This window comes from Corylus avellana, chromosome 6 (genome assembly GCF_965113065.1).
Source record: "Corylus avellana chromosome 6, dhCorAvel1.hap1.2, whole genome shotgun sequence".
Lineage (NCBI taxonomy): Eukaryota > Viridiplantae > Streptophyta > Magnoliopsida > Fagales > Betulaceae > Corylus > Corylus avellana.
The window spans coordinates 23,563,301-23,589,855 of record NC_142495.1 but is presented as its reverse complement, the minus strand read 5'-3'; the positions used below and the strand labels follow the sequence as shown (position 1 = coordinate 23,589,855).

Below are 26,555 nucleotides of genomic sequence, written 5' to 3'. Positions count from 1 at the left end.
GCTAAAGGGTGATTAATGTTATTATTCGTTGGGGATTTTCTCTGGTTCATTTTGGATGGCGATTGAAGTGAGTATTTTCATGTGTACTTAGCATAGTTAAATTGAATGCCTATAATTTCTCAAAAGTAATAATGTTTAAATAGAGATTAGTTGTATTCTGTACGTGAAATGGTTGCTCAAGCAAGAATAATGTCACATTTTCCGAAAGACACATGGCAAGTAATTTCACTAAACTTTATAGAAAGCACTAAGCGTGCTTTATATTCTTTCTGAAGCTAGAATTCATGGCTTTTTGTTCAATGTTTTTGTTCACTATACTTGGCTGATGTAGCTTAGTAGTTGCATTCTATTTCATTGTAGGCTACTTTTGAAGCATTTATTGGAGTTCGAGATGACAAAGCAACAGCTCAAATTAAACTCTTTGGTGATAATTTGAAGGTATTCTTGTTTATTTGTTTTTCACCAGGGGTCCTCTTTTTCTCTTTTTCACGTTTTTCCCCAATCAATTGGTTGAAGTACTTTGGCTTCACAAACCCAGCCACAATGGGTTGCACCGCCCGAGCTCTTCCCTTGAGAAAGGATAAGTTCCGCTTGGTTAAAGGGCCAGTGCCCTACCGGAGTTGTAACAGCTTTCATTCTACCCCTCTATTTTGTCTTCAGCCAATTACTAAAAATGATTTTATTGTGATAGATTCTGGAACAAAATCTCCCAATGGAAAGTGTGTATAAATCTGAAGATGTGATTGCTGCTCCTATTCGTGTCATTCAGCTTCTTTATAATTCAGGGGTGAGTTTGAAGAATGTGGGAAGAAATATCGTTCATGATGGTTATGTTATTTACCCAAATTTATACTTCTGTATACCATGTTAATAGGTAGTATATTCAAATGTCATGAATCAAGCATGAGTAGTTGAATGGAACTTATTTTAAGACATCTTCAGTGCAATATGAGCAGCTTAAAATGCTCATTTGTCAATGTTAATAATGAAGATGATGAATGATTCTCTAATTAACATGAAAATCCTTGGAATGACAATCTGTTTCCTTACAGCAGAATTGTGCTTTCTATCCCTCTTTAACAGTGTCACATGACAAAAGTAGGCCTATTTTGCAGTGTATGTGTGTATTAATTTTTTTTTTTCTCATTGATCTCATTTTGCTCTCTTCCTTCATTGGAAATCTTTTCAGGTATATGTAAGGGTGCAAAATTCCGGGTTGGGGTTGGCTCGAGTTGGACAATAGCTTAAAATAACATGTTTTACACTACACTTGTGCAAGCTTTCTTTGCAATCTAATCCTACATTTTCAAACCAGAAAACTCTAGGAACCCTAAAATACTACTCTTATCCTAAATGCCCACCACAAAGCTCATGTAGGGAGCTTTCCCCGATCTGTTCTATGTCACAAGACACAAAAAGCAAAGCGCCACAGATAGAGATGCTTATGCTACATATAAAATGTAATATATATGCTTAAATATGTGTGGGTGTACCATATAGTTCTTATCCTGATTGTGTGTATTCCTTAGAAATCATGATAAATATATTAGATGTAAATCTTACACTGCCACCCCAGCCTTAGATTTTCCCCAGTTTTCCCACCCTATTTATAGGATGCCCTGTAAATTTGTATGTAGGTGTGTCTGCACCTGAACTAATACTGTATGAAATTTTAATTTGACTATCTAAATTTCTATCAAGATTTGATAACTTGTTGGGATGCTGTCTTGGTGCAGACGGTGTTCTTATGTTCTCTTCAAGTGAATGACTTAAACTTTGTCATAGCTTTTTGGGATTCTTTTTCTTCTTTTCAATTTGATCCTTGAGAATCCATAGTTTCTCTTCCTTTTCAGAGTCCAATGTGCTTCGTATCCTATTTGATCAATTTGATGCGTGGGAGTCTTTAGTTAGGCTTATTCCTTAGAATGCAAACCTTGAATCATTTCAGGAGATTGAAATAATAGCTTTTCCCAGTATTCAAACATTTTATGGAGTTTCTAAGGTGATGTGTATTTGGCTCCAGCCCAACAATATGAGTTTGTGGCTTGAGCTTATTTGGCTTAGGCATTATCTACCCAAGGTGGTTTGGCTTTGGTGATTTTTGTACAATTGGGGACTACCTGTCTTATTTTGGCATTTCAAAGAGTTGTCTAATTTTTAGTACTTTGTAGTTGGTGGTGATGCTCGATGATTTTGAGAGGCTGGAGGTGGAGTTAATATTATTAGATATAAAAGATGTGCTTGTACTCATAACTGTATTGGTCTTGTGTGTGTATGTGTGTGTGGATGGGTGGGTGGGTGTGTGTGTGATAAATCTATATACATACAGAATACGAGGTTTTGTTCATATATCCGATAAGAAGATTGACAGCCTACTTTTTTTATACCTGCAGAATTATAGAAAATGATTTATGACATTCCCTGTTTACATGGCTTAATACAAAAATGATCTTTGATTGTGGGTCGGTTTGGGTGTTTGTCTGCTTGAATTCTCCTCACCTAGTTATGGTCAAAATCAATAATGTAAAAAGTTTACAGCTTGCAGAACAACAAGCTGCTATATGTTGATTGACATCCTAACTTTACCATCTTTATTTTCCAAATATAGTTTTTTGTGTTGATATTTTATTCTTTTATCCTAGCTTCTCTTGTTCTGATATGAGCATATTATTATCTGTGTGAAAAAATAATGTTGACAAGATTAAATTTTGCATCAGGATGTGAAGGGTCCTCAAACTGTTGCTTTTAATTTGCCAAATGATGAGCGTATAGTAAAAGATCGAGGAACATCAATGGTCATTCTTAAGAATGTTTCAGAGGCCAAGTACCATTCCTTTCCTTGGAATTTCACTGATCATGATGCTTGTTTGTAGCCCTATGTTTAATTTAATTCTAATGAATTGATTTCCATGATCTCATGAAATGTGGACAATTTATGTTATATTTTTACAAATGACATGCTTTATCCTAATCAGGTTCAAGCATATTCTTCAGCCTATAGCTGATGTTTGTATTACAAAGGAACAACAAGAACTTGTAGATTTTGAATCCTTCTTCACTCACACAATTTGCCATGAGTGCTGCCATGGGATCGGGCCCCATACCATAACACTTCCAAATGGTCAAAAGTCTACAGTCAGATTGGTTAGTTGGATGATTTTTCTTTTTAAAGATATTTATTTTGCTTTCCTCAATTGATTTTTTTTTTTTTTTTTTTTTTTTCATGCTTAACTTATGTTAGTCTTAAGATCGTATATCATTTCCTTCTATATTAAAATAGAATCTATAAGCTAAGTTTCCTTTCATTTATTACACTATGCCAAATGGAAATTAATTCCTATTGTTGATTTCATTGACAGCTGCATAGATATAGATCGAGCTTAGATTACTAATGGGTCAATTGTTACTTAACTGTATTGACTATAAACTGCAATTAATGTGAAGCTGCAAGAGCACTCACAATGGCTTAGCCATTTCTTACTTTTATCTACAATAGATAAGCAAAACACTAAAATATCCTTTACTTTGGATTCTGCATCTCAATTGCAAAATATATTTTGTTGCATTTGTGAACAGTGCACCGCTACGTGTGAACAATGTAGCGGGCACTGTTCACACATCTTTTTTTTTTTTTTTTGATAAGTAATGATGATATAAAAGAGCGCAAAGGGGCGCAATCCATATACACAGGAAGTATAAACAGAGAGCGCCTAGGAGGGAGATAAATGAAAAAGAAAATCAGAGAAACTAATCACTAAAGGAGCTAGCCAAGCGGTCGTCCAAGAGTAAAGAGTAAAGAAAAAGAAATGAGTCAATTCCTCTATGGTCCTAGTGGAATTTTCAAAACATCTAGCATTTCTTTCATTCCAGATACACCACATAAGACACAGAGGAATCATCTTCCAAACAACCGCGCTACGAGAACGACCTCCCGACCACCAGCTAGCAAACAAGGCCCTCACCCGGCAAGGCATGACCCAATGCAACCCAAACCGCTGAAAAATCATGTGCCAAAGAGCCCTTGCAAGCTCACAGTGGAGAAGAAGATGATCGGCTGACTCTCCGGTCTTCTTGCACATACAACACCACTCCACTACCACTATGTTCCTCTTAATGAGATAGATGTGTCACTGTTCACACATCTATCTCATTAATATACTATATCTCTCTCCACATCTCTTTTTTCCCAAAATTTTCTCCTACTATTTCTCTCTCCACATCTCTTTTTTCCCAAAGTTGGAAAATATGATCTTTAGGAAAAATGCAATCCTTATAAAAAAAGAAAAAAAAAAAATTTTAAATGGTGTAGATAAATAGTGTCTTTTAAAACTTATTAGCTAAACTAGATAAAGTGGGTTTTGATTAGCCATTTTGCATAAATATATATAAATCAATGTGAATGCTCTAAAGAGTTCCCACAAATAAATTTTTTTTAATCAGTACATCAGGTGTCAACCAGCATGACGTATCATAAATAAAATTTATATTAGCTCCCATGTACTAAGGTCACACCTCTTATTGTGCTCTTTTTAATGAATTTTATAGCTTGATAGACAAAAATTATGTTAGCTGTATTCTAAGTTTGTAAGGTCCAAGGGGAAAAGAATTTGGTCATGTTTACATGGGTTGCACTATCTCGTTTTTAATAAAATTTCGATTACTCATAAAAAAAAATTGATTTCATTGGAATTTAGGATTATATGAACCAAATGGTCCCTAAAGGGTTTTTCAAATGAGCTGCTTCTTTATCATTTCTTATGTAATGGATTGAACTTCGAAGGAAAGAAAATGAAATTTTCAGCTTTTGAAACTTGATCTGCAACCTGTTAGGAACAAATTCTTATGTTAGACAAAAATCTCAACTTTCTTTAAAATTTGAAATTTCACTCTCTTGCCAGCGCACATCATATAGATGATGAATGTCCAAATATGGAATAAATGGTCGCATGCTAGTATGATGTCCAAATGTCAGTCACCAAGGCTGGCGTACACTGAAGGAAGGTCAACTTCGGTTAAGAATTGTTGCAATTAAAGGCACCGGGATTAAATGGAAACAACAGAATTTTGGAAGTGACAAAGGTGCTCTACTGCCCATGCCCCCACCCAACCCACGTCTTACTGTTTGATTGATGAATTTGTTGTCGTATTCTTGTCAAGAGTGTTGATATCTTGTTTTTGAACTTTTTATTTGAGATTTGATGTAATATCATCTCACTTTCCTTTCTTTTTTTCTTTTGTATTTCGCTTTATTAGATGAGGATAGTGTTATGTCTGATTTGCCATGCTCTCTATATTATCTTTTGACACAGGAACTGCAAGAACTCCACTCAGCTTTGGAAGAAGCAAAAGCTGATATAGTTGGCCTTTGGGCACTCCGGTTCCTAATCAGCCAGGTCAGTAGCTAGTGATAAGGTTGAAAAAATTATATTTATATATGTTGGTCTGATTAATTGAATGCTTTTCACATCTTTCAGCCAATGCAATTACTAAATTCACTTTAAAGTGATGTATACCATTGTTTTAGGTGTTATCTATAGTTTATTATGTTAGAATATCAATTAAATTATTAAAATTCATGATATCCAATCAGCTTATGTTTTTGTAAATATACTATTAGAGCAAATGTCCTTATTTTGAAGAGAAATGCTACATGAACTTCCAAGTGCTTACTCCCAAATACACACTTACTGATGTGCCAGTGAAAACCACAATTAGATTCAATATCCAATGGTGATTTTCATTGCCACGTCAAGAAGTGTGCATTTGGAAGTAAGTACTTGAGACTGCATGTAGCATTTATCTAATTTGAATCTTGGCTCTACATTCTACCCCATTTAAGTTAAATATTTCACATACTAAACTCCACTTAATTAGGAAATGTCTGAGCTCACACGTGAGTCTGAGTATTAGAGTATTAATTAAATTACCAAATTCACCATTTTCTATACATGTTCTAGTGTTTGGAAAAATTGGTGATTTCACACCTTAGTGTTTGTTGGTATTAGCTTTTTAAGTATGATTTCTGCGTCCTTCAAGAATGACAAATCTTGTAATCTAATCACTAATAATTAAATATATTAGTGTAGACGGGAAAGTCTATACCGGTAAGGAAGGCTTTTAGAGAAGGGAGAGGGCTACAGCAGTTCCGTTGACCATATGTATAATAGGCTCCCAAACAAATATATATTGGTATTTTTGCCTATAAGATCATTGGAATGATGGTTCAGGTCATGGTTTCAAGTCCTCTGGGGTGACTAAGTTGCTTACCAATAAAACAATTATGGTCTTTTTCTAAAAGTTAAGCTCAAAAGCTTTTATATTGATGGTGGAAGCTTCTGATTGATGTCCTTGCTTATATCTCTGTGATGAGGCCAGGATTTGCTTCCCAAGAGTTTGTTAAAGTCCATGTATGTTTCCTTCCTTGCTGGATGCTTCCGGTCAGTGCGTTTTGGCATACATGAAGCTCATGGGTAAGCTAGCTAATGGTCCTATGATCCTCTATTAAGTCTTGTCACCGAGTATCTTATGTTTTTAACATATATATTCAGGAAAGGACAAGCACTGCAGTTTAACTGGTTATATGACAAAGGAGCCTTCATTTTGCACCCTGATGAAAAGTTTTCTGTTGACTTTTCTAAGGTAAAAGTATTTCATACTTCCTCCTTGATGGTTCTCTTCTTTTTTACCTTGGCCGTAAAGTTTGTTCTACTTTTTAAAGGTTGAAGGTGCCGTTGAAAGTCTGAGTAGGGAGATCCTCACTATACAGGCTAAAGGTGACAAAGAAGCTGCAAATGTGCTTCTTCAGAAATATAGTAAAATGACCCAACCATTAAAGCTTGCTTTGCAGAAATTAGAGGACATTCAGGTATGCACTGCATAAAATGTTGAAAAATTGCACTGCATCAAAGATAAACTAGTGTGCTTTGTGACTAGTATAAGAATCTTCTGTGTGTTTTTTTTTCTTCCTTTATTTTGTTATTTTAGCATTTTCTCCCTGATGTCTCAATTGTACAAGAAATGAAACAGTTTATTTTTACACCCTGTGCCTTATAACTTTTGCTTTTGTGTGAGGCACAAAAAACTTGTAGGTTCACATCCTTGGGGACTATATAATATGTATGCATGCGTGTGTGTGTGTGAGTGAGAGAGAGAGAGATTGAATGGTGATATTGAAATTTGGATAGAGAGCTATTTGTGACTTAAGTGTAAGTTTAAGGTAAATGTGATGCATGTTACCGTTGCTTTCTGAAATTAACATCAAACCCTACCTTTTTTATGAGCCAGTCAAAGTCTTATAGTTTACTCTCTATGCCAAGATTCTCATTTGTTGAAATGTCTTCAATTTAGCACATTACATATTTTTATTGTATCTGCAGGTTCTTACTATCCTTTCTTTCTTTCTTTCTTTTTCTCTTGTATCCTAGGTTCCTGTGGACATAGCTCCCATATTTCCTATTGCCAACAAAATATTGGAGTGAAGGCACTGGACTTTCAACTGTGATCCTTTCCATCTATCAAAGAACAGTTTGTTTAATAATCTTACAATTTATTTTTATTTTGGAAGAGGCATAAGAATTAGTATAATATATGATGACAATTAGTCATCAGATGGCTTAAATGTTCCTTATGTGATTAAATCTTTAATATATTAAGTTTTAGCTACTCTAGTCCTTTTTCCTTCCACATTTGTTTTATACCCATCATAAATTTTTTTTTTTTTTTTAATAAAAAAGTCCAGTATTTCTTTAATATTACTGTAATATCAATCGCAATTCAACATGATCCACTGGGAAGTGGTGAAGCAACTGGAAAAACGTGTTGGATTGAGGAATATCCTCCTTTTACCCAAGAAGTTACATCAAACGGATTATGCAAAATGTTACCCCTCACCCCCACTATTAGCATTTTTTTGTTATTATTATTAAATTGAACAGAAGATTCCTCACGTGGCCAATTTTGATTTATAGTGACCATTATACCTAATATTTTTAGGTATTTGGAGTATAATGATCCAAAAAAATATAAATATTGATCACTATGAAAAATCTTCTACTCAATTTAACATAATGAGTTAAATCATAATCTGTAAGTCAATTATTACTTTTTAAAGTCCAAAATAAAAATGTTACGAGTACTAAATGTTTTACCAAGAAATGAGTACTAAAATAATGTGAAACTTATTCATTAGCACCCGTAGCATTTCTTTGCTTAATTGTTTACATGTTCTCCAGTTAATAAACTCCACATCATTTTGATACTCATCTCTTGGTAAAAAAATTTAGTACCCATAACATTTTTCATTTAAAAAGATGGTAGAGTCACGATGAGGGTAAGCATAGGTCTGCTTTTTTTTTCCTTCTTAATTTCAACTATATTCTTTAGCATCTAAAATTGTCTACGGTAAACTCAATTAAAATTTTAAGCCTCCTTTTTTTCAATAAATAATGAATATTCAAACAACGTGAAAAGGGGCGCAACCCTACATTTTAAGCCTCCTTATAGGGTGTGTTTAGGGTTGATACACTAAAAACTTCCCATGTGTAGTACACCTCGTTTATAACAAGTATTATAAAATTACCAACCATTACAAGAACTCTACAAGCAGGATACCCATAAATTGACAGTTCCATTTTCTAGATAATTTTCAGTTCTTTGAGCCATGCTGTATGTAAGGGACATGGATCAGGTTTTCCTTCTGCAATTGCCTTCTCCGAGAGCGAGTAGAACCAACCATTCCTCCATTTAAACTAAATCAGGAAAAATTAAGAGTGTCAGGCTCATGAAATCATGCACATGTATGGTTAAAAGTTCAGTCTGTGGATCATATCTTTTACCTCTTTAACTGCTGTAGGAAAGTGGGAAACAGTTCGGGAGTATGCACATAATCTATCCTCCATGGCTTCTTCAAATACTAAACCTTTCTCTGCTGCTGCTGCAGAAGCGAGTTCCACAATAAGGCTAGACACCTGAAGCATAAATCATGGTTGAGTTCTGAGCTTGAAGTTTCTTCCATAAATCCCAAAATCTATAAGTAGAGACTCCTCCATTCAATGCTTAATTTCATAGGGAACATCAAAGCAGCTTAAGTTCATTATATTCCACTCATTAACATCCCTTTGGGTAATCAACGCAAGAGAGGTCAGTTTTATTCAACTCTTTGTCATACATTAGAAAAAACACAAAATACAATCCAGTTACTTGGACTGAGGTGCAACAGAATTAATGCAATCATTTTGGAGGGGAAGCAATCAATGAGCCCAATCCGAATTATATTATTGTTAGTAGAAGGAAATCCAAGAAAACCTGATTCCATCCCCTTTGACAGAAAAACTTCATAACTATGTAAACTGAACCCACCAAGATTGTTGAGAAATGGACTGGATTAAATGAACACAAACCCCAATTTCAACCAGACTGAACCCACTAATACTGCCATCAAGTGTTGTCTATAAACTAGGCATAACTAACTCTATACTAGTTTGAATCTCCCTCCTCTCATATTTAGTGTTCAACAGGCCATCTGCCTGGTAACCTAGAAAGGCATAAATAGCAATGGAAGGAACAGCACATGCAAAAGAGAGCAACCATTAATCCGATGAAAATGATAACAGTTCCATCAACCTAAGTCCATCAAAAATGCAGTCAGTCACATCCATTCAACACTTCAAGGAAGAATACAAGCACTCATCCCAAGTTTGCCTACCTAATGATTATTTCATCCATTCACAGACCAGTTTTTTATGATAATATCACCAAACTGGTGAACTGCTTGCATACTTCAAGCTGATAAAGAAGAGGGCACCCAAATGGACAGGGATGTTATCTGAAAAATAAAAAGAAGAAAAAAAAGATTTTTTTTTTGGGGAGGGGGGAGTAACAAGAGAGGCACCCTAAGTAAGAAAGTATGAAAGAAGTTGAAAAAAGAACAACAAAAGCAAGAACTTAGAAATCAAAAGCCTAAATTCCAACACAGATCTATGAAGCCCAAAAAGGCCAAAAAAAAATGATTCAGGTAGCAGATTAGTTTAATATCATTTCTCATAGTCCGCAGAAAGAGTCCAATTGGCAATAATAATCTGCAGTGAAGCTCAAAAGAAATGTTATTGACGAAGGCAACTTACTTCAGAGCGGTATTCCTTCTCTACAACACCAACAGTTGCCCCTGGATGACGAGCTCCCACAAGCATGAATGCTGATATCCATATCAACTTTTCTAACATCTGCTTTTGAAATGCACCCTTGTCGAGAACCTAGCTTACATTGCACAAGTTAGCATTGAAGAAATCATTCTACATCAAAATATTCTAAGTCAACTCCAAAATTGTGTATATGAACAGTAAATAATTTGTTCAAATTTCATAATTATAAAAGTTAGAGAAGATGGAAGGATGGCAAAGTGGGTGAAAAAACAAAATAACCCAGCAAAACGAAAATATGAATTGCCCAAAGAAACTCCTAAATTAATAGCAAAAAATTGAACACCAATTTAAAAATTATCGTGAAGCCTTCCTTTACCTTGCAAGAGAGGCCTCCAGCATGTAATCTTCCGGCTACTGCTGATGCCCACTTCCCATATGCTGCTGTCAGACCTTCAGGATTGGTATCAGTCTTCCCGTCAACAGGGGCTTCTCCAAGCTTTGATATGGCAAAGTAAGCTAATACTTGGTCTGCATCACCCAGGCCTTTACTTTGAAACCATGGCTCCAGCATTCCATTCTGGAAAAATACCAAATCTGCTAGATTGTCAAGATCCATTGAATAACAGAAATCATAATTTATAAGTTGGAAACTAAAAAGGCATCATTCCCGAAATTCCAGATAAAATCAAACACTGTTGATGAGGTTTTAGCTGTCTTTGACAGAACTCAAACACTTCTAGATTGGAAAGGACATTTAACAAGCAACAAATGAGGTCTTTCAGGCTGAGAAAGAGATGGAAAAGTAATGATTAAGCCTCTAACCTGAGGTGGTTAATAAAGGTATTTCACAGTGGCCCACTTGTTCAACGAGGCAGCACATTATGGAAGTGTTGACCACTGAAACTGGTCTTTTCTTGTTCAAGTTTGAGAACCAGCAGGCAAGGGATGGAGTTCATGAGGCTGGGATGTGGCATGTTTCTAATATCCCCCTAAATCTAAGCAAGTGGATACCTAATATGCAAATGCTTAAAAATCAGCTAACCAAACTCCCAGTCTGGGTTAAATTCTCAAATACAACTGTACCCAATGGTCTAAGCTACATAGCTAGTGTTGTGGGTATCCTTTGCACACGGACTCTGACTGCCAGTAAAACCAGATTGGCCAAGCTACATTTTGTCGAGGGATATACTTCTGATCCTTTGCAGAGAAGGATATGGAAGAAAGCTCTGAATACTTCTTTCATCAACAAGACTATTGAGCGGTTGGGGTGATGAACTCACTTAGGCTGTGAATAATTGGAAAGACAACTCTTTAGTTGTGCTGATACCAAAATTGGCCTGGATGGCTCATTTCTACCACATCTGGACAGAGTGAAGTACCCGTTTACATAAGTCAAATATAGGGCTGAGCAGACTATGTACAAAGCTTTGGAGACAGATGCTAGATTTTGCCTTGCTTATTGCAAGAAACTTAAATATAGAGATATTAGCAAGAGATCTAGTTGCAAGGACATCCTACGCTTCTGAGTAGGTTGACGTTTTAGCTATTTGCTGTTATTCTTTCTGATTGAGATGTTTGGATTTTCTTAGCTGCACTCAATGATGTTATTCTTTTGCTAGGCTTTGTACAGTATTTTCTGATTTTTTTGTGCAATAAAACTCTTTTACTCATCATTAAACATATATATCACTTGGGGAAGAAATGACGACGTCCCATTAAAAATGAGTAGCTACACGGTGTTCTAAATGGCACTTGCCATCTCAAATAAACCCATGAGAAACCATGACAGCCATCATTGCAATCTGGTTCTTAAATGTGAAATTCTGAACTTGCATCATCTCACTAAATACAAAGGCCCATCTTGTGCAAACAGTCATACTCTGCCTACCAAGATTAACGCATGAAAACCATATAAATCAAAATGCAGCCACAGCCACTCAATTTCAACGTTGACACTCAAAGAAGAATCACATAATTCAACAACATAACAACGAAAAGCGATTGATAATGATGAGGTGAAGGTACCGTTCCATCTGGAGGGAGGAGTTGCCTCAAGAACGGCGTCAAGATCATCATTCCTGGTGCAGACGAAGATGGGGCCCTCGAAATCGAGAGGCACAGACTCGCCTCTCTTCACCAGCAAATCCTGACCGTTACCCATTTCCTTCAAGGCCCTCCCGACCCGTCCGCCGCCAACAATTACGGCTGGGGCCAGCTTGATAGTGGGGGTGGCCGTGGCCATGGTTCTGAGTCTGCCGGCGGCGTATCTCCGAGTGGGTGTTGCAAGTTGGAGTCGGAGAGAGCTACAGAGTGAGAGTGAGAGTGAGAGTGTGTTGGCCATGGCTAAGAGTGGTTGGGGCCATGGATTTGTTGTGGGTTTAGGCTTTTGTTTGTTGAGAGAGGGCAAATTGACAAAATGGAGGAGGAGAAGCCACTCGTTTTATGCCAATCCCCTATCGCTTTATCCACGCAGGGTTGTAGAGTAAATTTTGATTCTTATTTTTGCAACTACCTTTTTTCTTTTTCTAATAAAATGGAGAAAAATGGTTTCATAAAAAATAAATAAATAAATAAAAGCACTAGCAGCCCACACATCCAATAGCTCATTCGCTTCCATATATTTAGGAAAAATCTCAAAAAAAATTACTCACATCAGAAGTCCTAAATATAATCAACATCAAAGAGAATTTACAGTGTTTTCTAATACATTGGAAAACACTATAGATACCCAATGCATTATTAAATTATAAAAAATGGATTCTCTCTCCTCTCCTTCACATGTCCCAACAATTCTCTCTTATTGGTTGTAATAATAAAAATAAATAGTATTTAATTCGTATAGGAAAAAATAAGATAATCTATTGTGAAGTATTTTTTTTATAGAAAATTAAAAAGTAATTTTGTTCTCTAAATTAAGAAAAAATTATTGAGAAGCTGCTGCTAGTGCTCTAAGAGGGGGTGGGCTCCCATAACATACTCAAACAAAAATACAACGCAAAATTTAAATACAATAAATAGGAAGTGGGCAAAAAAAATGGTATGATTCTATCATGGAAAAGGATCTATCCCTCCTTCGGGGCACTCACAAGAGGTAGTGGAGAGCTTCACAAGGAGGAGGAAAGTCTTGAAAGAAGAGAGAGCTTCTCTGTCTAAAAGAGAGAAGTGGTTTGATAATTTTTTTCGGCTAGTAACTTGAGTTTGATAATGCCAATCTTTTCTTTTTCTTGATATAGATTGTTCGGGGCTTTTATTTGGTTTGGGGTTGGGTTCTTAGTAAGGAGGGTAAAGTCCAATTCAGGAAACAAAGCGTTTGTTTGGGTAGTGATTTTGGTATTATGGTAGCTTAAGTTCAAAACCCTGTACCTCTTCTTTTCTTGGGATATGGTTGCCTCGTATAGACAAGTAATCCTTCCACTCGGCGGTGGTGCAAATGGGATCAATAATTTCACCCATTATCATCGGGCAATGGTTTGTGTGATGGGTATGTGAAGAAAAGACTGATTACCCAAAAATGGCAATGCTTGTGGGTTAAGCTTCCTTCCTAAAATGTGCAGCGTTGCTGGCAAGGATCAAGACCTTATCTAAGAATTAATGGCTAAACTTGTGAGAGGGGGATTAGTGGGGCTTTAATCAAGGGATTAGTCGAATAATCTCTCGTGCTCACTCCTATTATCAACCCTTCGTGTGAACTGTCACTATGCCAAATCATACAGTGTGTACTCTCTATGAACATTTCAAGTGTTGTGTTAAATTACATCCTTGCTTATCAAACCACAATATCCTTCTTTCCCAATTAGACAATTCAGAGGCATGGTTCATGATTATTGCATCATCGATAAGAGTTGATTATGACCATCATTTATTGAACCGGCACAGAACTTTTTCCCTTCTCGTTGTTTACGTGTGCAAGGAGGAGGAGTGTCACCCTGTTGATTTTTCTCATTGAGGCGTCCTTGGCCTATGAGTGGTCTAAGGGATTCAATAATGAGTCCTCAAGTGCTATAAAGTTGATAGTATCACGTTTAATAGCCACATCTACTTCGGGATCTTCATTAATCCTAGTATTGGATTCTTTGCAAAACGTGTTAAAGGCGTTGTTTGGTAAACACCATTCTGCGCCTAGACATTGTTCATTTTTTGGTGAAAAGAAATATGAAAGTAATGATCGAGTATAGAAAAGTAAAAAAGTGGTATTCAAAAGTAGAAAAGTTTTGTTTTGTAGTGATTTATTTATTTATTTTAATAGTAGGAAAAAGTAAATGATATAATATAAAAAGTGAGAATATTTTAATGTTAATTTTTTTGAAAAATAAGGTGAATAATATTTGGGGGCAGGAGAGTGTTTAACAGACACCCTTTTTGTTTTACAAGTTTAGTGAGTAGATCATGTATGAAACACTGTTATGCAATGAACTCCATCATTTAAAAACATCATAATAAAATCATATATGCAACAATGTTTCTTTACATGGAAAGACAAACACATGTTGTACAAGTATGCATAATATCAGGGGAGGACCTACAGCTTGTGTTGGAGGGACATTCTTTCCAATTTTTCTTAAATTGCCTTAAAAATCTACCCATTTTATAAATTTGTCCCTCTAAAATGATATTTTGTTCCCTCAAAATAATATTTGTATCCCCTTTTAATTTTTTTTTCTTAGTTTTGCTCCCCCAAAATAATATATGTGTCCATTTAAATTATTTTTTATTGTTTTGCTCCCCGCAAAAAAATAATATTTGTTTTCCCTTTATTTCTTTTTTTATTTTATTTTTAAAAAAACTTTGCCCCCTCCTTCAATATAAAAAAAACCTAAAATACCCAATTCATTTAGTTTCCCTATATATTCTAGTTCGCTTCTAATTAAAAACTCAATTGGATTTAGGACTTTGATTGAATATGTGAATGAAAAAGTTAAATGGTTTGGGATCTTTGAATAGCTTCTAACCAACAATCAAAAAAAAAAAAACCAACAATCAGTTTTTTGAATAGTTATTTTGATATCATTTAGGTTTATAATATTTGTTTTGACATCACAAATTAAATGGTTTAATCATTTATAATTGCACCATTGTTTGACTCGACTTTTAGCATTTCTCTTCTTGTTATTTGGGGCTTGTGGGGATTGTTACGAAAAATAGTTAACGCTCAAAGGTACTTTTTTTCTTAAACCCTATAAATCGTGTTTAATTTATTTTGCTAGTTTTTTTTTTTAATTTTTTTTATTCTACGCTATTTTGCTAGTTTTTTATATTATTATGTATTTGTGATGCCATGAGATTTGATGTAACACTTCTATGCTTTTATTTTATACAAACATACATATAAAGAGATTATGTGTACCTATATGTGTTTGTATTTATACGAGTCCGCCCATTTCCCCAACCCAAAAAAAAAAAAAAAAAAATCCATCGCCCCATACCTCAAATCCTAGTTCCGCCCCTGCATAATATATGATTATACATCAAGTCATAAAGCTTGATAGGATTTGTGCATCTAAAAGGAAATCGTGTACAACCTAGTTGCCTTAGGCGAGGTACATAGCCAACCATCCCCTAGTTGATCCACCGAGTCCAATCCCAAGTAATCCACTCAACTGATAAGAAAGTTCAAAAAATTTTACCAATATAAAATATCACATAATTTAGGCCATTCATTTTAAATGAGCACCCAAATTAAAGTTAAATCTCTAGAAGGGACACAGCTACTACTCCAAGTTCAAATCAATGCTTCCCGCTAGTCGCTCTTTCTAAAATCTCTTTTCGAGTCAAACCCCCCATACAGTCTCCGGCACGCACAAACACAAACACAAAAAAGTCAAAAAGAGTTTGAATAGTTACCGTTAGCCCCAACAAACAAACACACACATACATAAAACGCACTAATTCCCACTCCCACCATCCGAAAACAAAACAAAAACCTTCACATTTCCCAATGCCCATTCAAATTCAAAACATCCTTCGATCCCATCAGTTGCCTCGAATCCACACAGCTGGGGTCCATTACCTGTTCTTACCTGCTCCACATCATCATTGAGGCCCACCCAACAAATTGCAGCTACCATTTCAAGCACACAAACAAGAAACCAGAAACTCCTTCCCAGAGCAACACAGTTCATTCAAAATCTCTCCTGTCTCTCTCTGCGCAACTGTGACTGATTTCAAGAAATCTACAGAGCCCCATTAAAACATTTCCCGAAACCAACCCAACACTCTAGCATTCAAATCAAATCAGTAAAAGGACTAGAAATTTTGATGAGTAGTTGCAAGAAATCCTCAATGCCACGGCAATCCTCGTACAACTCCCTCTATGTAAATCCGCTCAACGAGCTCAAACACAACCGTAGCTGCAGCGAAGGCGGCGGGGGCGTCTCCTCAACCCCACGTATATTCACTGACAACAAAGAGAACGCCGTGCCCAACAGGAAACAGAATGAAAAGGCTGTCTTTTTTGGCAGTGACAAAGAGAATGTGGTACCCACAAATGGGTCTGCTTCTGCGCCGAAGCGGTTCACGAATATCAAGTCTTTCTCTACGAACGGGAGGGTCTTGAAGCCCTCCTCGCTTCAGTTTTGCATGCAAATGAACGAGCCCGATAAGTCTTTTGGGTCTAAGATTTGGGACCCGGCCGAGTCGGAGACTTCAAGTTCTTTGAAAATTTGGGACTACTCGGATTCAGAGGCCGCTCCAGCTTCTTCTTGGTCAACATTGCCTAATAGGTTGGTTTTCTGTATACCCTTTTGGGCTTTTGATGCAAATAAATATATATATATTTTTCTCATTTAATTTAATTTTTGAGTTTGCTTGGTCAGGTCTTTGTTGTGTAGGCCATTGCCACTGGATGTAGGAAGGTGTACTTGTGTAATTGTGAAAGAAGCATCGCCAGAGGGACTAGATGGGGGTACTCTATACTCTCTTTATACCAATGTAAGATCCTTGTAACTTACAAAAAAATTTCCCCTTCTTCTTTTTAGATTTGATTTTATAAATTTTGAGTTTTATCGAATTAGTATCTGGAGTCTTTCTATTTGCTTCTTCCTGTTTTTGCAGGTTTAGTTAGAATGTCTTCTTTATATGTATGTCTGCCCTGAAATGGATATAGTGTTAGCTTTGAGCACTTGTGCACAAAAAATCTAACCCCAAGGAACTATTGGGAACGGTTGTTTCTGGTGAGGGGAATGCCAAAGAATCAAAATTTTACACATTAACGTCTGTTTTTATTTTTTTTATTGTTCTCTTTTGTTCACCTTGTTGGAGTTTAACTACCACTAGAAAATATAGCATTTTTCCCTCAACAGGGCACAAAAGAAAAAGATAAGGGATATCTGTATCATAATTTACTACTACAATAAGATTTATTGGATGCGTATCAGCTACAATATCATGGGCTATGATCATGTCTTTGTATTCAACTTATTTAGGAGTTTTGAATGTAGAACGGTTACAACAGTTGTTGGCCGTGAGAATCCGGTTCTTAATATTATGTAAGAATGTCGAATTTTGTCTAATTATGGTAGAATTAGAAGCATGTATTGGAGCATTTTGGAAACTGTTACTTTAAGATTTTTGAATCCAGTCATGATGCATGTCTTTGGTACTCTAGAACTGAGAACTTGAAATGTCTCCAGATTGCTTATTCATGTCTCCCATTATTGTCACTCGTGTATAATTTGAAGTTCTAATTGCACTTATAAAAAAAATTAATAATAATTTGAAGTTCTAATTGTATAATAGACATTGAGATAAACAATTCCATGGTCCATGTTAGTGATAGGATCCCCAAAATATCCCCAAATCTTCCTTATGTCCTTTTTCTTGAGTGCCATGCTTATTTTCTTCTATAGACAATTACTTGTTTGTTACATTTATTTCCATATTAAGCTTTATTTACCCTCTAGATGCCGTATGGTAAATCCATCAAAGAGAATAATTTCAATCAATTGCTATAAACAATTTGAGGAGGCCTGACCCCCTCGAAGTGGTCATTGGAGGCTCGATTCCCTCGAAGTGGTCAATTGTCCCTTTAATTTCTGTATTATATGTCTTTTTATCGATAGAAACCTTTGGATTCCTATCATTTGGTATCAGAGCAGTTCGATTTCTTGTCATTTTTCTTATTTTCCTTCTTTCCGTTAAGCTCATGAAAAAGAAAAAAAAAAAAAAAAAAAAAAAAACCGAAGTTTGTGGTGTTTGAATTGAGGTGCTGATTTGGAGGTATCAGACAGCATGGTGACACTGTCAAGAGGTTGTGAGATTCGGCTTTGCAAAGTGACTGTTGTGCCTATGCGATGGTTGTCTGATTTTGGCGTGGAGGAGTTACGGTTATGTATCGTGGCTGTGCAAGGGTGATTGGGGGTGTTTTTTCGCCTTTGGTGTTGTGTCGTTGTGGGAGGCGGTTTGCCATGCGAGAAGGATGCTCGAAGTTGTCTCGATGGCTATGAACTAGGTGGCGACGTGGCTGAAGGTGATGGTGCTTGTGATTTGTGATGTGCGTGTGTTGGATGAGGAAGAAGAAGGGTATTTGGCTACAAGTGTGGTTTCTTACCCCTATCCGGATTTAGAGATATCCCTATTCTCGTTTACCCCTATTTGGGTTTAGAGAAGAAGAAATTAATCAATTGGGAGTCCAATTCTCTGGAATTGATTGATGACTTTATCAAACAAGCCCTTGGCAAGTGAGATTAATTTTGAGTCAGTTGGAAGTCCAGTTTCTTCGAAAATATGCTCACAAAGAGAGCAAGAATATATGGAAGCTCCTTGATTTGGCTATTCTAAGTTCAATAACATTGACATCTGAGTTGGCAAAAATTCGGCAAACATTAATAGTTGAGGAATACATAAACTATTTTGAGCATTTATTAGATCACTCTTATAATTGGTTCGAAGTACGGATAAGGGAGACATTCGTTCAGGACTTTGGCTAGAAATCCAATGAGAAGTCAAGGCTCGACAACCCGAACCATCAGAGCTGCTATTTCATTTGCAAGGAGTGAGGAGAGACTCGGCGAGGAAACTTGCTAAATAGTCAAAGTAGCCGATAAACCAAATGGCAAAGACATTTCATTTTCTAAACTAACTTGCAAAACTCCTACCATGTCAGAAGAGTCAATGGTGGCAAATGTAAACGTTTTGAATTTGGAGTTCTTTCCATTATGATTTTTAGATATCTCCAACATTGATAACTATCCTAATATAAAGGAGATCATGGATCCGGTGTTGGACAAGGAAGATAAATTATTCTTGGTGTGTGTAGGGTCCAAAATGGATAACAAACTAGCTGAGATATCATCTCTACAGTTTGATGACGAAGTAAGTTATAATCTGATTTGGCAAGACTTTATTGGAAAGGAATTGATACAACAAAGTCTAGTGACTACAAAGAAATGCTTGCTCTAAATTGTGAGGGTCCAAGACATGCCTCAGAAGAGTAATATCGATTCAAAATTCTTCTATGGTTCTCATGATAAAACGAGCAATATTGCAATATTTCCGAAGGTTCATTTTCTTTTGCGCTTTATTCTTGTGACATTGACATTGCAATTAATGAAGACATGGTGGCCGCCATGGGATCGAGGATGGGATTGAAGACATGTTAAATTAATAATCAATCTTGAGGACAAGGTTGTTTTGAAGGGAAGAGGGATGATAGGATCCCCAAAATATCCCCAAATCTTTATGATTTCCTTTGGCTTGGGCGTTATGCTTATTTCCTTCTATAGATGATTGCTCTTTTGCTTATTTCCATATTAACCTTTATTTACCTCTATAAATAGAACATAGATGCCGTATTGCAAATCCATCAAAGAGAATAATTTCAATCAATTGTGGAGGCCCTTTATGTTTCCAACAAGTGGGTTTCTTTTTTGTAGTTAATTAGTTTAATTGGCCAACTATAATTGAGACTATATTATTGCAATACTCTCACTCATGTATGGATCCAAACTAGGCTTCCCCTTGTACAATGAAGCCCAATATGTGGATTTTTTTTTTTTTTTTTTTTTTTTTTCACTCAAATGAGAGGTAGAGGTCAAAGTCAAGAATACTTTTATGATATTATGATAAATTACCACTTATTCAAAAAGTCTAAGTTGATGAAAAGTATTGAATTTAATCATTGAACCATTATTTTAGTAACATGTTTGATTCATTCATTAGACCTCTAAGGTAAAAAAGACAGGCAAGCCATTCCGTAAGTTACCTTTTGTCAAAGACAAATAGGACTTTGTTCTCTTTCGCAAATCATGTAATAATAGTTAGTCTTCTATGAAAAAGATTACACTAAAAAACCGTTTCTGTACTTTATAAGGATTTTATTTTTTGACATTCTTTAAGCAGGGCTCTGACTCCAATGCAGTGAATCAAGTGAAGATAAATAAATTGAGGATTCTAATCTAAAATTGATGAATTTCATAATTACTGTGATTATGAACCCTGAATATGGTTGGTTTTGGTCCTAATTCTTTTGAGGATTCTCATACCTGTCTTTGACTGAGAATTTGATTACCCAACACCAAAAGCTGTTTATTCTACATTTTGGTGGAAGTATTGTAACAATGATATTCTAGTGGACTAGGACTAGGATTTTCTGGTCTAGTTAGGGTATTGAGTACCCTTATGTAATCCCTCTTTAGTATTTTTTGTGCACCACAATAAAATATGTAATTTTTCATATAAATACTTTGTTTCATTTTTTCCTTGGAACTCATAAGTAGTTTGACAAATTAAGTTTTGTTACAAAGTACACCAATTACCTGCTATACTTTTTCTCTCTGTGTGGCCCCTGTTTGATTGTTCGATTGCCTGTATTTGGGGTCTACATGGTTTCTGTAGTTGAGCATGGTAAACTCCCTTGTAGGAAAAAAAAAATCTTATTCTTGATTCTTTTATTTGGCATTATAAATTTCAGGAAGGTAAGGGACGACAGGATCGGAAACTAGCCGTCGCCCACCACAAACGGCATAATGGGAAGTCTGAGTTTACTATTGCTCAGAATACAAAAGGAATATTGTCTAGTTCAGATGATGGTTTTATTGGGGCTGTCACAGCTAACTTCATGGGTTCTAAATACCACATTTGGGATCAGGTTAATCTCTTACCTACTTCAGAGTTTTTTAATTGATATGTAGAAAGATTTCTACCATGTATGTGGGCAGTAATTTGTTTGATTGCAGGGGAGACACCTTAATTCTCTAGCCAATCAGTCTAAATCACTTCTAGCTGTTGTCAGGTAAACCAACTCTCTCTCTCTCTCTCTCTCTCTCTCTCTCTCTTTATACTTCTGGTTACATAATTTGGTTGCTTCTGCAGATTCATGCCTACGATAGCCACCTGTACAGGAAGTTACAGAAGCATGATGGCATACATACCCAAGCACCAATCCATGTTGCTTAAGAGCACAACTCAGGTGAGCTAAACAGTTTCAAATATATATATATTAGGTGATTCATGTGATAAAGCTAATGTTGGGTCCTTGTATCATGTTTAAGGTTAATGAAATGGGTACCTTAATTCAAAAATTCTGTTTCTGGCAGGTACAACACATTAATGGACTGCCAAAGGATTGGGAGGAAAAAGTGGACAGAGTTCATCAGCTATTCTCAAGAGTTCCACATTACAACAAAGTAAGACTACAGAACGTGTATTTCTTTATTAAATTTCAGAAAGTCTATTAGTCTTGTCTCTGATGATTGATTTCTGTTGCTTCTTCAGATTATAAAGCAATATGAGTTAGACTACAGAGACAGGGGAAGAGCTGGACTTAGAATACAGAGCTCGGTGAAGAATTTCCAGCTGACTTTAGAGGTATCATTAACTACCCTGATTTTATGGTTTCACCATGACAAACTTATATAATGCAAAAGTGTCCTCTACAATACATGTGAAATGGATAGTATTCATTTCATTGTTAGGATTTAAAGTTGCGCATCTAACGGTGTATATAATGCCACATCAATTAAATGACGTGCTAATATTGACATCATGTACATTGTTCGATGCACCCACTTTAAACCCTGACTATGGAGAAGATCCTTGTCTGGGAAGGAGACACTTAATTTAAATGAGTGTGGTAGACATATAATGCTATTGGATGCTAATTTATTTATTGTTCACCCAGGAGGATGGAAAACAGACAGTCCTGCAGCTTGGAAGAGTGGGGAAATCAAAATATGTGATGGACTACAGGTATAATGCAAGAACCATTCTGCAATTGTATTGATGATTTAAAGGAATTTAAGGGGATCCTGATACTTATAGCATGGACTAAAGACTTTATTGCAAGTGTTATGAAAGAAAAATAACACTAAATCAATTCATGTGTGCCTTTCTTGTGCAGATATCCTTTGACAGGTTTCCAAGCCTTCTGCATATGTTTGGCTTCAATTGATTCAAAGCTTTGTTGCTTGTTGTAATGTTTTTTTCTGCCTATGCCTTTTTGCAGTTCAACATTTGAACAAAAGTTCATTTTCGCTTTACTTTTTCTTCTTTGCTCTGCTTCTCATTCCAACCAAAGAAAACAAAACAAAACAAAAAAGCTCTCCATTTTGTATAGAGACGACAAGCCAGATGAATATTATTTACAGAAATTTCATTCAAATTGAGTCGGAAGAATTTCTTCTAACTCAGTCTATAAAACTGTCATGTGTTTTTTGAGCATGTGATGTGCTTTTCACATACTAATTAAAAACTCATGTGCCGAAACACATGACAGTTTTATAAATTCAACCCAGGTTGGAAGAAATTTGTATCCAATTTCCTGTATATTTTGCTACAATCCAAAACATGCAAAACTTGTATGTTGGCCTCTCAGACAGCATGCTTTCTTTTTCTTTTTCTTTTTCTCTTTCTCTTTTGCTATTCTTCACCGCCATGTTCTTTTCAAGAGGGCACCGACTTCCCTGCAAATAAGCTGCCAATGGCTGGTCGTTAGGGGTTGGACTTGGGGCAAATTTAGTAAGCAAATAAGAATAAATGAACAAGTCATGCAATGTTTTTATGACCACAGTTAGAAGTTGGCCCTGAACTGAAACATTTCTTGACCTTTCCCTCTTACAAAAGTTCTTTCTTAAAAGTCTTCATGGGGTCATTATAAAACATATATTCAAAAAGCTTTTCATAAAGTTTATGTACTACAATCAAATCAGTAGCTATATGTATGAGTTTTATTGAATAATATGCTTGAAGTTGATTTTAGGCTCGAAAAACTTTAAAATTAGGCAACATGTGGATCGGGCTTAACTATGGCGGAACCACATGTGTGACTCTAACTCATGTTCATGAAATCTAATTAAAAATATAATGCAATCAACATGCTTTGTTATAGTTTTTACAAGACTATGATTTATGAAAAGTGACAAATGACTATATGAAAAACTATTTTGGAGAATTCAAATTATTGATAAATCATCATGCGTTGATGTATTATGCTTATGCAAGAGAGAAGTTGTATAAACAAAGTTTTCATGCAAGTGAAGTCCACTACTTTTCTCTCTTTCTTCCCATAGTGCCCCCTTTTTTTAACTTTTGAAATACCATAATTGCCCCTAACGGGTGGTTCGATCACTCTTTTTGAATTTTAAAGGGTGGCTAAACCACCCAACAGACTGTGGTAGTAATTTGGCCACCCACTCTTTTGATTTTGGGGTAGCCGAACCACTGCACAATTATTATTTTTTAATTTAATTTATTTAGTTTTTTTTTTATTATTTAAAAAAAAAAAATTAGTTTTTTTTTAAAAAAAAATATATAAATGGGGTATCTTAAAAAGAAAGACTAAAAAAAAATTAGTCACATGCTTTCCATCCATTTTAACGTTTAATGTTCATGGAGTAACTTTTTGACAATTGATAGCATTTTGAAGCATCTATATGCCAATTTTTAAAATTTAATGGCATAAATAAATAAATTTAAAGCATGTTGCTCTAACAAAATAATATCATAAATATAATGAGCAATTTCTACTATCCAAATTTGATCTATCCTTTGTTTAACTCATTGAATGTCACCGTCCCAATTAGTTTTTAGATCTGCAGCATATTCTGGTGAATCATGTCTTTGGCCACGGCTCGATACATCACAACTTTCTCAACTAAATAGTGATTTCCTGGCATTTCAGTCTCCGCTACAAGTGCATTTCTAAACGCAATCTCATTTGCTGCCTCTACCATCAGTGACATTTTTTTTCTTCATATACCTAATAATTCCTCTGCCATCGTTCAATGATTTTCTCCTAGAAAAGACCTGAGAGAAAACAAAAGATAGAACGAAAATATAAAATCGTTACTCTTAAGGTTTTGTGTAAACAAACCCTTACAAAACGACTAAAGGAAATGGAAACCAAAAAAAAAAATCACCCTTTAGATTGCAAATGAAAGCAAATTTAGAGAGAAGACAAACATAAACTGCTACAGTCTGCAGAGCTTGAATATCAGCAAACTTACTATTATATTATTTAGAACAAAGAAAAAACTGGGGGATCTTTTTTTCCTCCTCTAAAATGATTCTCCACCTACTAAGATTTTGAAGCAAAGAGTTGAGAAATAGGATCCCCTTCAATTTATTTGAACCGAATAATATATAGTTAGTTATATTGGAGGGGTATTTTTGTCTTTTCACTTTTCACTTTTTGAAAAGACAAAAATATCCTTCTAATATAACTAACCCGATATTATTTCGTTCAAATGAAAAAGATCGTAACTCATGAAAGTTCTGCCTATAAAACTATTGTACTTACATTTATTACTTGAACAAGAAGACATGACATCCAATTGCTTTCAAACAGTGAGGGCCCCCTAAAAATAAAATGTGTCAACTCTTTGAAACATCTTCTTTGTTAGTCGGCAAAGTAATTAGGAAGTTGTTGGGATTGAAACCTTTTTTTTGTCCATTAACGTTAAAAGGACGTATTAAGTAATAAGAAGCATCCATCTATGCTATGGAAATACGCAGCCTATCAACTGCCTGGGAGTTAGCCGTTAGAGGTTGGGAGCTACCACCTAACTGTCTCAGACTCGGTGTATTTAAATTGCTCTCCAACCGACCTTGCCGCCGATTAATGGCTCCCAAGTCAATCCAAGTGAGCTAAGATGGGCTGGGTAGGGCCCTATGCTGACTTTATGGCTGCCTAAACTAATTACATATGTATGAGGTTTTTAAAGATTTTTTTGTTGTCTCAATGTTTTTGTTTGATTGAGTTTGTAACCTTTCGACTCCTCATGCCTTAAATATTGGGTTTTGTTGAGGTGAAAAAAAAATCCAAACCATGAACGAGAGAATGGGTAATCTGTTGGGAATGCTTTTAAATACAAAGAGGGAAGCAATCTATTTAACCAAACATTGTAATCTAAAGTTACAACTCCTAAAAACTTTCAAAGCTTTTTAGCCTTTTTTTTTTTTTTTTTGAAAAAGAACGTGATCATCTTTTATTAATTCGTCAAAAAAAAAATAGAGTAAATTGCTGTAACAAAACAATATCACAAATACACTGAAATTTCTTCCAGCCATATATCATCGATGACTTGTTTAACTGCGGCCTTTGCTTAACCATGTGCCGTAGAATTTGTTGCCCGATGGGTGTATATAGCTTGCCAACTAGCTAGTGAAGCAATTGTCATTCGTGTGTCATCTACTAGTTGACCATATTTGTAGAAATTTCGTTATTAAGAATTCAGTGCATTTACCACTTGAAGCGCGTCTCCTTCCAAAATGACGTGTTATAGGCCCAGATCTCTATTGAATACATTTTAGCCATCATACTGGTGTTGCACAAGAATGTAGCTGAGAAATGCTATTTAATAAACTTACTTACCTACAATTGACATATAATTAAATGACGTTACTATCATATTGTCTAATTGTATAATCCAATCTATTAGATAAAATGAGTTGTTTTCAAGAGGTAGTTCAATCGGTTTGAACCACGCTTTATGAAGCGGATATCACTTGTTCGAATCTCCCTCCTCTCTCTTGTGCGGACATGTCAAAAAATAAAATAAAATAAAAGGAGTTGACCCAAACAAAGTCAACATAAGAGCATCTCTAGCAAGCCACTCTTAAATACACATTTTTTTTTTCTATTTTAGCTACTAATTTTTCAATACAAACTCCCACAAATTATCTATTTCACTCTTTACTTTCTTTAAAATATTATTTTTTCAATAACTTGTTTATTATTTTTTAATCCCATAATTCTCTCTCTCTTCTCTCTCTCGTCTCTCTCTCTCTCTCCATACCAGCAGAAGAAACTCTGGAAACCCAAAATTCTCATAAACAAAAGCTAGAGGCAACAAATCAAAGTTATTCTAAACATCTTCACCATTATCAACAATCTCAAACCTATGAGAAACGAAACAACCTCAATGAAAAACACAAGAAAGCCCCATAGAATAACAACTACCATCAACTAGACCAACAACATCC

At 35.5% G+C, this 26,555-nt stretch overlaps 3 protein-coding genes across 4 annotated transcripts in view; 2 read left to right on the top strand and 1 right to left on the bottom strand.

Annotated features, from left to right (window-relative positions):
• The window catches only part of NUDT3 (nudix hydrolase homolog 3), a 34,615-nt gene extending 26,948 nt beyond the window's left edge, over nucleotides 1-7,667 (top strand). The window contains exons 13-21 of the mRNA XM_088517887.1: nucleotides 361-438; nucleotides 692-787; nucleotides 2,718-2,824; nucleotides 2,976-3,144; nucleotides 5,310-5,393; nucleotides 6,376-6,470; nucleotides 6,549-6,639; nucleotides 6,719-6,865; nucleotides 7,425-7,667. Of these exons, the coding sequence (XP_088374013.1) occupies nucleotides 361-438; nucleotides 692-787; nucleotides 2,718-2,824; nucleotides 2,976-3,144; nucleotides 5,310-5,393; nucleotides 6,376-6,470; nucleotides 6,549-6,639; nucleotides 6,719-6,865; nucleotides 7,425-7,478 (921 nt within the window). The 3' untranslated portion in view covers nucleotides 7,479-7,667. The remainder of the gene's footprint in view (nucleotides 1-360; nucleotides 439-691; nucleotides 788-2,717; nucleotides 2,825-2,975; nucleotides 3,145-5,309; nucleotides 5,394-6,375; nucleotides 6,471-6,548; nucleotides 6,640-6,718; nucleotides 6,866-7,424) is intronic.
• A 739-nt stretch (nucleotides 7,668-8,406) lies between these two features.
• Nucleotides 8,407-12,616, bottom strand: LOC132188376 (nuclear protein). Of its 2 annotated transcripts, none has more exons than XM_088517461.1 (5): nucleotides 12,165-12,616; nucleotides 10,516-10,733; nucleotides 10,122-10,250; nucleotides 8,835-8,966; nucleotides 8,407-8,747 (listed from the first exon to the last, which is right to left on the bottom strand). In XM_088517461.1, exons 1-5 carry the CDS (start codon nucleotides 12,478-12,480, stop codon nucleotides 8,634-8,636), a joined length of 909 nt encoding a protein of 302 aa, XP_088373587.1. In that variant the 5' UTR covers nucleotides 12,481-12,616; the 3' UTR covers nucleotides 8,407-8,633. The 2 variants fall into 2 exon arrangements, with proteins under 2 accessions (XP_088373587.1, XP_088373588.1); XM_088517462.1 differs by having other exon boundaries at nucleotides 10,516-10,716; nucleotides 12,165-12,309.
• A 3,594-nt stretch (nucleotides 12,617-16,210) lies between these two features.
• TLP8 (tubby like protein 8) lies at nucleotides 16,211-22,612 on the top strand. Its single transcript, XM_059602557.2, has 9 exons — nucleotides 16,211-16,858; nucleotides 16,952-17,066; nucleotides 21,046-21,222; nucleotides 21,311-21,366; nucleotides 21,447-21,543; nucleotides 21,671-21,760; nucleotides 21,849-21,941; nucleotides 22,255-22,322; nucleotides 22,474-22,612. Exons 1-9 carry the CDS (start codon nucleotides 16,395-16,397, stop codon nucleotides 22,547-22,549), a joined length of 1,236 nt encoding a protein of 411 aa, XP_059458540.2. The 5' UTR covers nucleotides 16,211-16,394; the 3' UTR covers nucleotides 22,550-22,612.
• Nucleotides 22,613-26,555: the final 3,943 nt, after the last annotated feature.